The following is a 13,335-nucleotide window of genomic DNA, read 5'->3' as shown; positions in this document are numbered from 1 at the left end:
AAAGACGCCAACCACTGCACAAATACTGGCGCACAACCTGATGGCAGTATGGAGATGAGGAAGTGGTCGCACGGAACGTAATTTTAAAAACCCAACATTGTTGAATCGTTGTTAAAATCAAACATGACACCAATTTTTATAAAAAACGTAACAATTAGGTAACTTCAATTTAGTTTACTATTTGAGTTAATATGTAAAAACGTGGATTTAAAAAAATCAGAAATACTAAATGTAATTGTAAAATAAATACATTAAAAAAACTTTTAAGTTAAACGGTTTTTTGATACCCATATTGTGGTGGTTGTGGAAAAATATGTACCTAGTCCGCCATATTGGAACGGCGTCCATCTTGAATTTTAAATTTTGACATAATCATCGTGTTTTACTAATGTAGCCCTTTCATTTGATACCCGTATTGAGGGGGTTAAGGAAAAATATGTAATCCGCCATTTTATATCGGTGGCCATCTTAGATTTATAATGTAATTGATTTTATTATATTGTATTGTCATCTAAATTAAACGTGTGTACCAAATTTCAGATCAATCTGACAACGGTAAGGTGCTTAAATTTCAATTTCTAATTTTGACCCAAATAAATAAAGAAATAAATTCTGTACGGGTCGAACTAAATAAAATCGTTTAAACACACACAAATTTCTACGAAATAATAATAATAAAAATACCTAAAAATTACCACCGATATATGTCTATTATAAATCATTATGTTCAATCACATACTATATTGATACAAGATCATATATAGATAAAGTCGAATATGGTTAGTTTAAATCTATGGAGCCATCCTTTTGTATTGATGTCCCTAATGGTGTGGATACGTATCGGGTAATCGAGGTTAGACACTGTATACATTTTAATACATACATCAGTTGGAATTATATGTAATGGTTCTCCATTATATAATTGGAATAACGTACGTGTCGCTCTAGTCTACGGGGAAATTATAATAATACCTTCCCATTGGATTAGAAGCAAGTTTTAATGAATTTATAACATTAAAGGCGATGGACAAGCAGTATCTACTTTACAGCTTATACCGTTAAAAATATAAAACGTTAGTTTGGTATTAATTGATGGTAGGAGAGTTAATATAAGTTTTTTTTTATGGCCCCCGCTATTGGGGGCCTCTCGTAACCCTATCTTTGGTGGGACAGGGACTTTATTGGCAATTTATTTTTTTCACATATTTTTTTATTTTCTCTCTTCTTTCATACTTTACTTTCTCTTTCGGTCTATTATCTATCTTTCATGCTACATTTTTGCTTTCTTACCCTTTTGCTCTGTTCATCTATTATTCTTTCCCATTTTCTTTTTACATTTTCAATTTACATTTTTATTACTTATATCCTATAATTATTTTCTATCACAATTTTATGTATCATTTTGGTTCTATTTTGTCTTTTTTTATCTATTGCGATTTTTTTACAGAGGGATACGAATGACTGTTTATCTTTTCCGCCTAAATATTAGTTATTACCACAGCATTGTTTCCTCCGAAACCTCTTCTCTGAACCGCAATGTTTGAAGATGAAGTTAGATTACGTAGTCACTTACGACAGGCTATGCCTAGAGTATAGCTAAAAGATAGAATCAGAAATGGAAAAATCCGCAGAAGAACCAAGATGACAGACGTAGCTCTAAGAATTGCTCGTATGAAGTGAAGATTGCCGTTAGAACCGATTCGCGAGTATCGACCACGACCCAGAAGACGCGGCGTGGGGGATCCCCCAGTATGTGGAACAACGACATATTAAAAGTCGCGAGGAATCCCTGAATACGGTCTGCGTAAGACTGGTCATTGTTGCAAACCTCCTATCTCATTATAAAATAGTAAGGAAACCTAGAATGTAGTGGTTGAGGATGGATGTATGGCTAATGGAATGAAAGAGAAAGACTGGGAAAATTGCAGAATGAAAGAAACAGTACGACAGATAAGATGATACATGAAAGAGAAGAATGATAATAATAAAAAATATGGATAAATTACTAGAATTAAAAAGTCCCTGTCCAACATGAGATAGGGAACGAGAGGTCCCCAACAGCGGGGACAAAAAACTTCCTGCCTCCCCCAAGGGGTCCACGCCTTGCAATGGGCGTCCATCGGCTGAAAAAAAAAAGAATGTCCTATAGATTTTTGCTTTGGTACAGAGATGCGTATATTTAAAATATATATGTTTTGCAAAAGAGAGCCATCCGCGTTATTTACGGTCGTGATTCTCCTTGACAAATCGATTTAAACAGGTCTATATATTTACCTGGCCTCACGATATATTTATGATAATATTGTTTAACAATAATTATAATTAATTCAATAAAAATAGTGTATTCACAAGGCGCCGTGAAAAAGTGGCTGCACCGGTTTCAACTGCAAAAAATCTCTAATTAATTTGTTATAAACGTTATCAGACTTTTATTGATTAATAAAATTCCGCAAAATAACACTGTACAACTATCTATAAAACTCAAAACGCATATTAAAAGTAGATTGACGGAAAAGGCTTATTATTCAATAAACGAATATTTAAATGACAAGAATCCTTGGAAGCGATGTCGCCTAATTATTTTATTTTCATTTAAACTATATCTGATAAAATGATTTGTAATTTTATTAAAAGATGTGTTATTGAGTAGTTTCTTTCTGCTTCTTCTTCGCAAATATAACACCTTGCGAAGCAGAGTAGAGACAAAAATGAAATAGATTAAAAAATAAGTTGGGGATCAATAAGAGTTTTGTTAAAAGTTCCAATATTGAATAAATTAATTTTATCTTTATCTTGTCACACGTTGTCATCACGTATGTTAGAACCTCGTTGATGATGTATGATATCATGATCGTCATCATTTTAGCTGTAAGACGTAGCCTGCTGAATACACGGCTTGTCCAGTTTTCTGAAAATAACAGTTGGAAGGGATCTGCCTCTTTCGACAATCTTTACCAGGTTGCCTGCTCAACTTGAGGGTGAACATCCTACGCTGTGCTTGCTGGTTCATCACCTTTCACTTCATAATCTTAAAGCACCAGCGAAAATCTATTCTATGCAATATGTGACCTGTTCACTCCTTTAGTTACTTCGATGTCAATTAAGAAATGACTAGTTACAGTATTTTCTCAAACCTTTGTTGAAAAGAACGTTGAAAATTGTCCGTCATTTACTGAAATTCGTTGAGCAATTTACCAATTGTTGCGGAGATGGCATAATTACCGCTTCGTCGCCGGCCACCCACGTCGGCCTCCGAAAATGGCTGTCTTATCTTAGACTTGCACTGTTTTTATGCAATTAAAACCAATGATTTATTACCGTCGCAATAGTTTCGTGAAACTGTAATTGTTGTGGTGGACAGTTTTCAATAAATCTATTTTATCACATGATGTTCAGTTGAAAGCTAGAGCATCTGTTGTATATTAAGTATTTCGGTATAGATCTACATTATTGCCATGTTAGCATTTACTCAATCCGTATGTGTTAGTGACCAAAAGTCGAACAGAGCTTAATCTAAACCTCGTCTAAGTAACTGCGCTCGAAGGCTGCTCCCTCGAGAACCTTTACTCGGGCATTTAAATTGGGCATTCCATGGGGTGACATGGTGCAAGGGCCCCCTAGACGTACTTTAATTTGGACTCTCGCTCATTATACATTTAAATTAAAAAAAAATCGCATCTGTACTTTCTAAAGCGCTTAATTGAAGTGGTCATTGTGAACACGGTCTTCCAATTTAGTCTTTTTTTTTTATGGCGCCCGCATTGGGGGCTTCTCGTACCCCCAATCTTTTGTGGGACAGGGACTTTTTGGGCAAATTTATTTAGTTATTCGCAGAATTTTTTATTATTTTCTTTCTCTTCTTTCATACTTCACATTGTCTTTCGGTCTATTCTTTCATTCCACAATTCTACTGTCTTTCCCTTTTGCTCTGTATCACTTTTCATTCATTTCTCATTTCTTTTTACATTTTCTTAAATTACATTGTTATTTTATGTCACATTTTTATTACTTAGATTCTATAATTCCTATTTAGTCTATATATTGATTATCAATCTCATTCTAGTTTTTTTTTTTTTTTCAAAATTTGTTGTTCCAGGATTCTACGTGTAACGTACAAAAGTGGGATAATCATATCAATAAATGAGATACAACGCGTATCATGTAAAACAAATCTATTTCTGTTCTATGCGTCAACAGGAACAAAGTTTTATTGTTTTCTTTCAATCCGCTGTTAAGCTCACCGGCACGTACTCCAAGGCCGTGTTCACGCCTCACAGAACAACTGTGCAAGTGGGCCGATGACCGCCTCGCAAACCACAGGCCGTTTGTTCCGCGTTGAATTAACACAATGCCTTCCTTTCTACTCCTGTTACAGTTTACAGCGAATGGTATAAGATTTCAGTTGTACTTAATTATCGACAATTGCTTTTACATAGATGGTATTTACATGATCATGTTTGGGGTCACAAAGATCTCAAAGGTTTAATTTTTAAAACATATTATTTTAGAACTTATTTTAAAAATACTGACAGATTTAATAAATATAGAAAAATAAAAATAAACACGTAAAGCCCTAATTTTAGCTTACAAAAGTTAACAAATCCTTCACGAGTCTGAGTGTACTTCCGTCTAAAGTTTTAACCTAAAAATTTAAAATTGTATTATTAAATGTGAATAATAGCTACAGAGGGAAAGAGAGAAAATGTGAGGTTATGTGAAGGATGAAAGAAGAAAAATGAAGAACAAAATACTGAATTAAATATTTCGAAAGCCAAATCACTGTCATAGATAAAGTAGGGTAACGAAAAGCCTCCATAAAAGAGGGTCATGTAAAAAAATCCATGCATGCGAAAATGTGAGTTATGGCGTGGCAGTTGCTTTGTCTAGATCACACAAATTATAATAATTATTAATAGAGGTTTCCGTGTGATAGCACGTGAAGGTAACAGCCCTTGGGGCAGAAAGGTTCTCGTTTGGTGACCTAGGAGCCGAATAGATTCTCCACTTGGTGGATCGACCTTAATCAAGGTCTCGGGAAGCTGGATACGTTCAGCGAAAGACCAGCCATTGTAGCGTTCTTTGGGATGGATCTATGAGTTATGTTGTCTATATGTGCTTGTTACAGAGGCAAGGACTGCCGCAGCAACCTGTACCTACTACCTACGGGTGAGATCGTGTACTTCGTGGCGGCGGTGGTGGTGATGCTGAACGTAGAGGAGCAGTGCCAGCGCCACTACACCGGTCACACCGATGACGTCAAGTGTCTGGCCATCCACCCTAACAAGCTCATCGTGGCCAGTGGCCAGTGCGCAGGTCATGATCGCCTGGACGCCAGGGTCAGTTGACTTTTGAATAAACTATACTGTTTTATAATTTATGTTAGGCTGTACTGCAGTACGAGGCGTGCGTTTTTTAATTTACATCAAGGTAACGTCTTCAACTAAAATAGCCATATATAGAATATAATATTAAAAGATATTTAAAAAAACTGTTTTATAAAACGTAATCTTTTTATAAGGCTCTTGGGTTATACTATAATCAAAAATAAGGTAAAATTGTCATTTAAAACTAGCAGCCAATAGGAAGTCAGATGTTTTTTAGGTTGATAGAACTGGCTATAATATTTATTAAGCGTCTGTTTGTCAAAAGTTGTAATTATAGTAACGCGTCATGTCTCGATTGCCGCCAAAATTTGCTAAAGTTTTTGGAGAAAACTGTCCAAAACTCAACTCATGTCGTTCCGTAACTAACATATTCGTTGATTTGGCTCCAAGCGACTTGTGGTTATTCGGCAAACTCAAAAGTCCAATTCGGGGAAGCCGTTTTGATACGATTGAGGAGATGAAAAGCAAATCGAAGGTCATGCAAGATATAGAAGAAAGACTACTCCGACTGTTTCAAGGACTAGAAAAATTTTAGCGAATGAAATTGGTTTGGAAGAATAAATAAAGAATTTAAGTTTTATCAATAAATTTACCTTACTTTTTGATCACAGTATTATACAAGTGCGGATTGTATGTGTATATTCTCTTGCAGCGTCTTGACTCATAGTGTTGAAAAAGCTCATCGAACAAAAACTAGTAAAAAATCGAAAAGTATGGAAATAAACGAGTAAATTTAATTTGTAGTTTTCCATACTATTTACTGTACGTAATTAATGTGACTACTTCATGGTACAGCCTCACGTCCGCGTATGGAACTCGGTGTCGCTGGCAACCCTGGCCGTGTTGGGCGGCGCCCAGCTGCAGCGCGGCGTGGCCGGACTGGCCTTCTCGCGAGCTGATGGCGCACTTCTGGCAGCGCTTGACGACGCGCCCGAGCACACCATCGCAGTATGGGACTGGCAGAGGCCTGATAAACACTGCTTGGCGGAAACTAAGGTACAAGCTTTCCATAAGATTAATGTATTTTACCGTGGTAAATTATCGCAAGCCAATGTTTCTGAAGTAGACAGGATTTTTATATATTACTAGCTGATCCCGCAAACGTTGTTTTGCAAAAAAAAATTGATATTTTAATTTACAAATAAAAATAAGGGTTGATCGTAGAGGGGTGAAAATTTATGGTTTTATGTATTCTTGTATGCTGTATCATAAAAAAATAAAAACAAAAAATTTCGTTAAAAAAATAAAAAAAATTTTTTAAGTGTGAACAACCTTTATCACTTAGGGGTATAGAAAATAGATAGTAGCCGATTCTCAGACCTACTGAATACGCATATTAAATTTGGTAAAAATCAGTCAAGCCGTTTCAGAGGAGTTCAAGTTCGAACACCGTGACACGAGAATTTTATATATTAGATAGGTGGTATCGGTATAGGTAAGGTTTTTAGTGTAACGATGAGATGTCTCATGAGGCCTTTCGTAAGCGATCAAGTCTCAGATCATCAGGTCGAAGTTCTTCGTCTTCAGACATTGCGGTATTTTGGACGAGATGTTACGAAACTTACCTAATGCAAAGAGGGAGCAATCGAGAGAGCTATACTAGGAGTTTTGTTGCGAGATCGAAGGAGAAACGAGGAGTTCCGCAGAAGAACCAGTCATCGAAGCATCTCGAAGAATAGCTCATCTGTAGTAATAGTGGGCGGGGCACATTGCTCATGGAAAGCCGGTAGACTAGGGAGACTAAAGACATAGTCAAAGTGACGCAATACTGGTCACCGTGTCGATCTTTGGAGGAGCCTTTGACTTATATTGGACGTCTGACAGCAGACGTGTTTATGATGATGATTGAATTGTTATAAAATACGGCCTAAAAAATTATTGCTACAAAAATTCTCTGACATTTTTATACATAATTCCATATCTACCAGTGCTCCGTGGACACGGTGGTGGCAGTGGAATTCCATCCGCTGGATCGCAACCAGATCGTGACGTGCGGCAAGAACCACATCGCGTTCTGGACCCTGGACCAGACCAACATGCTGTACAAACGGATGGGCGTGTTTGAGGGAAGAGATAAACCTAAATACGTCACCTGCTTGGCATTTAATCCTAACGGTGAGTTCTTTTATAAATTCTATTGTTTTCAATACTCGTTCCTGTCCACAATCAATAGCTAATTACATTGGGCTAATGGTGAAATAAAAAGATGCCATTTATATGTAATTCAAAATTGTAATTTATAATAATATTCGCGTTAGTGATTAAACTTTGATAGAATGAAAAATCACTAGGATAATATATATCACATGCTACGCGACATTTTGTATTATAAAACCTTAACCCTTTCCACTCCAATGTCGAGTGTCACTCGACACTGATTTTGTTCCACAAGCTCCACTGTCGAGTGATATTCGACATGGTGTAATACTTCTTTTTGCGGAAAATTTTAAAACAGGAAAGATTTTTGTTACTAAAATGTTTGAATCACGAATGAATGAAACATTTTCTAGAATCGCAAGATACTATAATTCAATTAAATTTTATCGATGTTACATAACAGTCTTGAAAAAATGGTTAACATATCAAAGATCTAAGCGGTTATATGTGAAATTATTTAAACAACACGTATTAAATTTTCAGAAAGTAGCTAAGATTTACATTACAAATTTTAATTTTTAATTTTGCGTAATACATTTGTAGGTTTTCACAATTTTTTCTTATTTTAATTTCGATTTCCTTGAATATTTTATAATGAAAGCGTGTGATCGAGCGAATTCCCGCCAAAATTTCAAATGACGTTCCTTGACATTGACAGCTTGAGAGCCGCCATTTTGATAAACTATCGATACTCGTTTTTAGGTCATAATAAATGTTTTGACAAGACATTTAAATTTTTTCAATTCAACCAGTTACTACGTAGACTGATATTTTCGTAATCCATAACTTTTATTTGTTTCGTTTATTTAGTCCTAGATGAAAATTAAATTAGAACACATACTTAAAATTCGATGTTTGGGGAGAATAGGTTACCAAGTGTTCACAAGTCAGTTGACGCGGCGTGTTTATGAAGCGTTCACCAAAGTAATCTAAGAGCTCAGCCGTCTCCCAATCTTATAAAATAGTAACAAGTAGACATAAGAACCTTGAACTTCGCTAGTTTAAAAGAGGTCTTAGGGGAACTCTTCGCCCTGCTGCCTCATACACGCGGAATCTGCAAATGCCATTTGGGCAGCAGTAGGAATTCAGACCATAAAAAGAGTGGCGTGTGTAAAACCACCACTAGATGGGCGTACGATATAGTCAAGATCGCGGAAGGTCACCAAATGTGGACAGCGCATGATATACGTAGAGATTCTAGGTTTTACAGTGAGCGTCTACGGCTGATACGATAATGTATTAACATTATATAATTATAATAAAACGCCGGTTATGAGATTCGAACAGAACTAACTTTTTTATTATACGTTCAGAAACATACATACATTTTACTTTATAACAATGATGGTAGGAACACTATACAATCTATGTTCCAATAGATGGCGTTACATGTATATTAATTAATAATTATTTGTATATAATTTCCACAGTAATAAACCACCAATCATGTAATAATACATGTACACCAATACCTCACTTACCGTCGTGGTTACGTTCCAAAAAAAACACGACGCAAATTGAAACGCCGCAAAGTGAATTAAGATTTTCTATAGCAAACCATGTAAAGATCGAAGATAGGTTCCAGGGTCACGAAAATACTACTTTTTATAAAGAAAATTGAACAAAGTAAACATTAAAAAAAAATAATATAACTCTGCCAATAAACACATTGGAAAAAATATTTACCTCTTTTGTAACCAGAAACAACACCTAAAAATTAATATAAATTTATTAATCTCTTTAAAAAAAGTCACAACACACTATATTACAACACACTATGGTATTGAAACTGAACTCTTAAAATTAGCAAAACAAAGTGATAATAAAACTGTATTCAAATTGCGTTAATTTTTAGTTAGAAAGGGAATCCTCGAGTTTTGATGGCTTGGCGCAATTAGAAACAAAAGTGTTGCCATCTTTTGGAAAAAAAAGAAAATTGCAAAAAAGACTCGAACCCAAAACAACGCAACCTCGAAAATCTAACGACGCACAGTGAAAATTAGTACTAATTAAGCAGCGACGCAACTTCGAAAAAAACGCAAAACGAAACGACGCAAAGCGAGGTATTGGTGTACATACAGTACGTGCAAGTTTCCTTTGAGCTATGTTACGTAAGTACTTGGCAGTCTCAAGCTCGTGTAATCTTTAAAAGCTAACAATGAAACACTTTGTACTTACACGGATAAATACATTCCTCGCACGTTTTGATACTATTACAGTGTGAACAGACAAGGAGTGGAACAAACTATCGGCGTCATTGTTTCCAGACAATTATAACTTAAGTCTTTAAGATGTGGCGTGCATATCGCGCGCCACTCGCTAACCGCTCCGCCTTTGGACCGCGCCTCGAAAAACGCGTTGCCTAGCAACGAGCTCTTACCCACGCGCCCGCGCAGTCGATTACATCGCGGCAGCGTCGGTAATGAAACGGATAGATGATAGATGGCGTCACGGTATACACAACAAAAGGTTTGCATCGCGCTGTTGAGAGTCTCCGCGCTCATTATAACTGCGAGCGAAGGTGTGGTCAACATTAACAAGAAGCTGCAGTACTACCACCACTCCTACACTGGATCACGTCGGGGTCACCATTCGAGGCGCGGTCCAAAGGCGGAGCGGTTAGCGAGTGGCGCGCGATATGCATGCCACAAAGACATGAGTGAATAGGTGTTTTCTAAGCATGTACCGTCGTAGACAGATGTCAAATGCTCCATCTATAAAAGATAAGAAAAAGGTTTTGAGGCGATGTGTCATTTTAAGTTTAACCGAGCAAGTCAAAGTTCGACCAATCCAGAATCAATTCGACGAACTTTGCCTTTGTCTGAAGCTTAATTTAAATAAATACATTTAAAAAACTTTTAAGTTAAACGGTTTTTGAAACCCATATTGAGGGGGTTAAGGAAAAATATGTAATCCGCCATTTTGTATCGGCGGCCATCTTAGATTTTTAGTAAATTATTGATTTTATTATAATGCATTGTCATCTAAATTAAATGTGTGTACCAAATTTCAGATCAATCTGACAACGGGAAGGTGCTTAAATTTCAATTTCTAATTTTGACCCAAATAAATTCCGTACGGGTCGAACTAAATAAAACCGTTTAAAAAAGGTTTTGAGGCAATATGTCATTTTAAGTTTAACCGAGCAAGTCAAAGTTCGTCCATTGCAGAATCAAATCGGTGAACTTTGCTTTGTCTGAAGCTTAATTAAAATAAATAGATATAATACTCACTAAGTATTAATAAAAGAAAACCAGTGTTAATACAATATTTTGAACATTACACCCTTTGAATAAATCTATATCTCCACTAGCTGTCTCCCGTGTGCTCCGCGAACTTCATGATTGTCTCTTCAACCCCCTTTAAGGGGTGAAATTTAAAAAAAAAATGTGTAAAATCCATACTAAGCTGACTTGCGTTACGTGAAAGAAATATTTCTACAATATTTAAAATCTCTAAGCCTTACACGGCTCTAGAGATTTCGTGATGACTCAGTACTTAGATAGAAATCGCTTATTTACACAGATATATTGCTGCGTATATTGAAATAAAATACGTATGTGTGTACTTTATTACTAATGGTGCATTTTAGTAAAAGAGACGCCATTGCCTCACGTAGTTCCTAATAACTGGTTAATAATATTATATAAAAAAACTTCTAAACACATTCGCAGGTGACGTGCTCTCTGGGGACTCCAACGGGAACATAATAGTATGGGGCCGCGGCACCAACACCATCCAGAAGCTGGTGCGTGGCGTCCACGAGGGTCCTGTGTTCACGCTGTGCTGCCTCAAGGACGGTAGCGTGCTGTCCGGCGGCGGAAAGGATGGTAGAGTTGTCATGTTCGACTCCGAGATGAACGCCACCGGAATGGAGAATGTGGTAAGCATACACACACAACTACGTATATAGGTTTCTTCTGAATTCTATTCTTCTTCTTTTCAGCTGGTATACGCCCATTGCAAGGCATAGGCCTTTACATAATACACATCGTTGCATTTAGTTAAGTAAATCTAAAGTTATAAATTACACAGGGTGATTGGAGAAAGGTATAAAAACTTTACTTAGAAAGTCTTCTAGCTCACTTGCTGTCAATGTTAAAATAGTAAGAAAAAGCCTTTTGAAAATTAATATTATTTATTTTATTTATTTAAAACACTTAATATGCTGTCTATACATAACGACTAACTTAATGTCGAAAGCATACTCTACCAGTTAACCGTTTAGGCTGTGCAGAGATAAATCAATGAAAGTATTTAATGGAATCAGGCGTTACCTCGCGGAAGTCCATCCTAAGTAAGAAAAGGACCAATATTTAGCCACTTCCGCACATGCACAGAGACTCTGTGTGTGGCACTAATCGGTGTAACATAACTCCTGAAGATGCCCCGTGGAGGGGTGAAACACGTGTTAAGTGATTTGGCGGTGGCGGTTGTGTGATTCGCAGTGTTTGCCGCATACGCATTTATCAGCGGGTTGGCGGGCGGTGCATTTCATTGCACGACTACCGCTGCATGTGCGGAAGTGGCTAAATATTGGTCCTTTTCTTACTTTCAATGAAAGTAGGTGAGACAAGATAATATCAAAAGACAAAATAAAATTGAAAAGTAAAATCAAATTGTGGTTAAGATAAAAAACACTCATACCACACAAAATATATTTAAATATCTAAAGATACTATTTATGTATATAATAAAAAATTATATCCAATTATCGCAATTATTACTAATTAATTTTTATTTACTATCTTTTCATGCAGACTTTTTACTTTCAAAAGTCATTGGCCTGTTACATCGCAATAAAAAATATATTAATGCGACATATTTGAGAATAATAAAAAATAGGGGTAAAACCTTTAAAGCTTTTTGGTATATAAATGAAGTATCCTTATACATGCCATTTCCATACCTGTATAACACAAGAGAAATTAGAAATTAATAAATATTAACTTTTATTCAGATCGAGGGTCATTATGGTGGAGTGCGAGTGGTAGCGGAAGGGCGAGGTAGTCAGATCTATATTGGTACAACAAAGAACTGCATTCTTCACGGAGATCTGCAGCTGGGTTTCTCACCAGCTGTTCTTGGTACAACCTTTATCTTTATTTCTTTATCTTCAAATAGAGATTCATCATTGTGTCAGCTGATAAACAAACACTGTTATAGATAGGCCTCACCTAAAGATATGACAGTATCCAGTGATCTTAACTATGTCGTCAGTCCACGAAGGTCTAAACACGCCGCATCTAATAGAGTTTATTAACCTTAAATCTTTTTAGAAACATTATGATCTTTAGAGGAGGAACAATTCGTAAAATACGTCCCAGAAATCCCTAGAGGGAGAGGGCGTCCAAAAGCTACGTGGTGGTCTAATATCAGAAAGGAACTGGAAATCCTTCAACTTGATGCAGGGACAACCCAGAATAGAGTGGCCTGACGCAAATTGATAAGGAGACCCGACCCCAAATAAAGGGAAAAGGGAAGGAAGAAGAAGAAGAAGAAGACGTCATCTAAAATTTTTTTTTTGTGCAGCAAGGTATTGGTCTCCCACAAAGATCGCCAAGACGACTCCTGCTGCGACCGCAACCTGTAATTATCGCGACCTTAATAATGTCGTTATCCACCGAGCGGAGGTCCACCCACGCCGCGTCTGCTAAGACCAATAGAGTCCCTGTCTCTCCTAAAATAGAAGAAGAACCAGAAATTTCCTATAAACGAGGGCATAGAAGTGTGAAATAAAAATAAATACATTTAAAAAACTTTTAAGTTAAACGGTTTTTTGATACCCATATTG

At 36.5% G+C, this 13,335-nt stretch overlaps 1 protein-coding gene across 2 annotated transcripts in view; it reads left to right on the top strand.

The window, feature by feature from the left end:
* Nucleotides 1-13,335, top strand: part of LOC137929746 (echinoderm microtubule-associated protein-like 2) — a 114,942-nt gene that overhangs the window by 90,435 nt on the left and 11,172 nt on the right. For both annotated transcript variants that reach the window (XM_068772842.1, XM_068772834.1), the window contains exons 9-13: nt 5,126-5,336; nt 6,180-6,380; nt 7,313-7,499; nt 11,216-11,424; nt 12,502-12,628. In XM_068772842.1, the coding sequence (XP_068628943.1) occupies nt 5,126-5,336; nt 6,180-6,380; nt 7,313-7,499; nt 11,216-11,424; nt 12,502-12,628 (935 nt within the window). The remainder of the gene's footprint in view (nt 1-5,125; nt 5,337-6,179; nt 6,381-7,312; nt 7,500-11,215; nt 11,425-12,501; nt 12,629-13,335) is intronic.

This window comes from Battus philenor, unplaced genomic scaffold, assembly GCF_028537555.1.
Source record: "Battus philenor isolate CCGP_79_NKW_IND1 unplaced genomic scaffold, ilBatPhil1.0.hap1 SCAF_11, whole genome shotgun sequence".
In the NCBI taxonomy this organism is placed as follows: domain Eukaryota; kingdom Metazoa; phylum Arthropoda; class Insecta; order Lepidoptera; family Papilionidae; genus Battus; species Battus philenor.
Note: the sequence above shows the minus strand (reverse complement) of the source record. Positions and strands in the feature narration are given on the sequence as shown.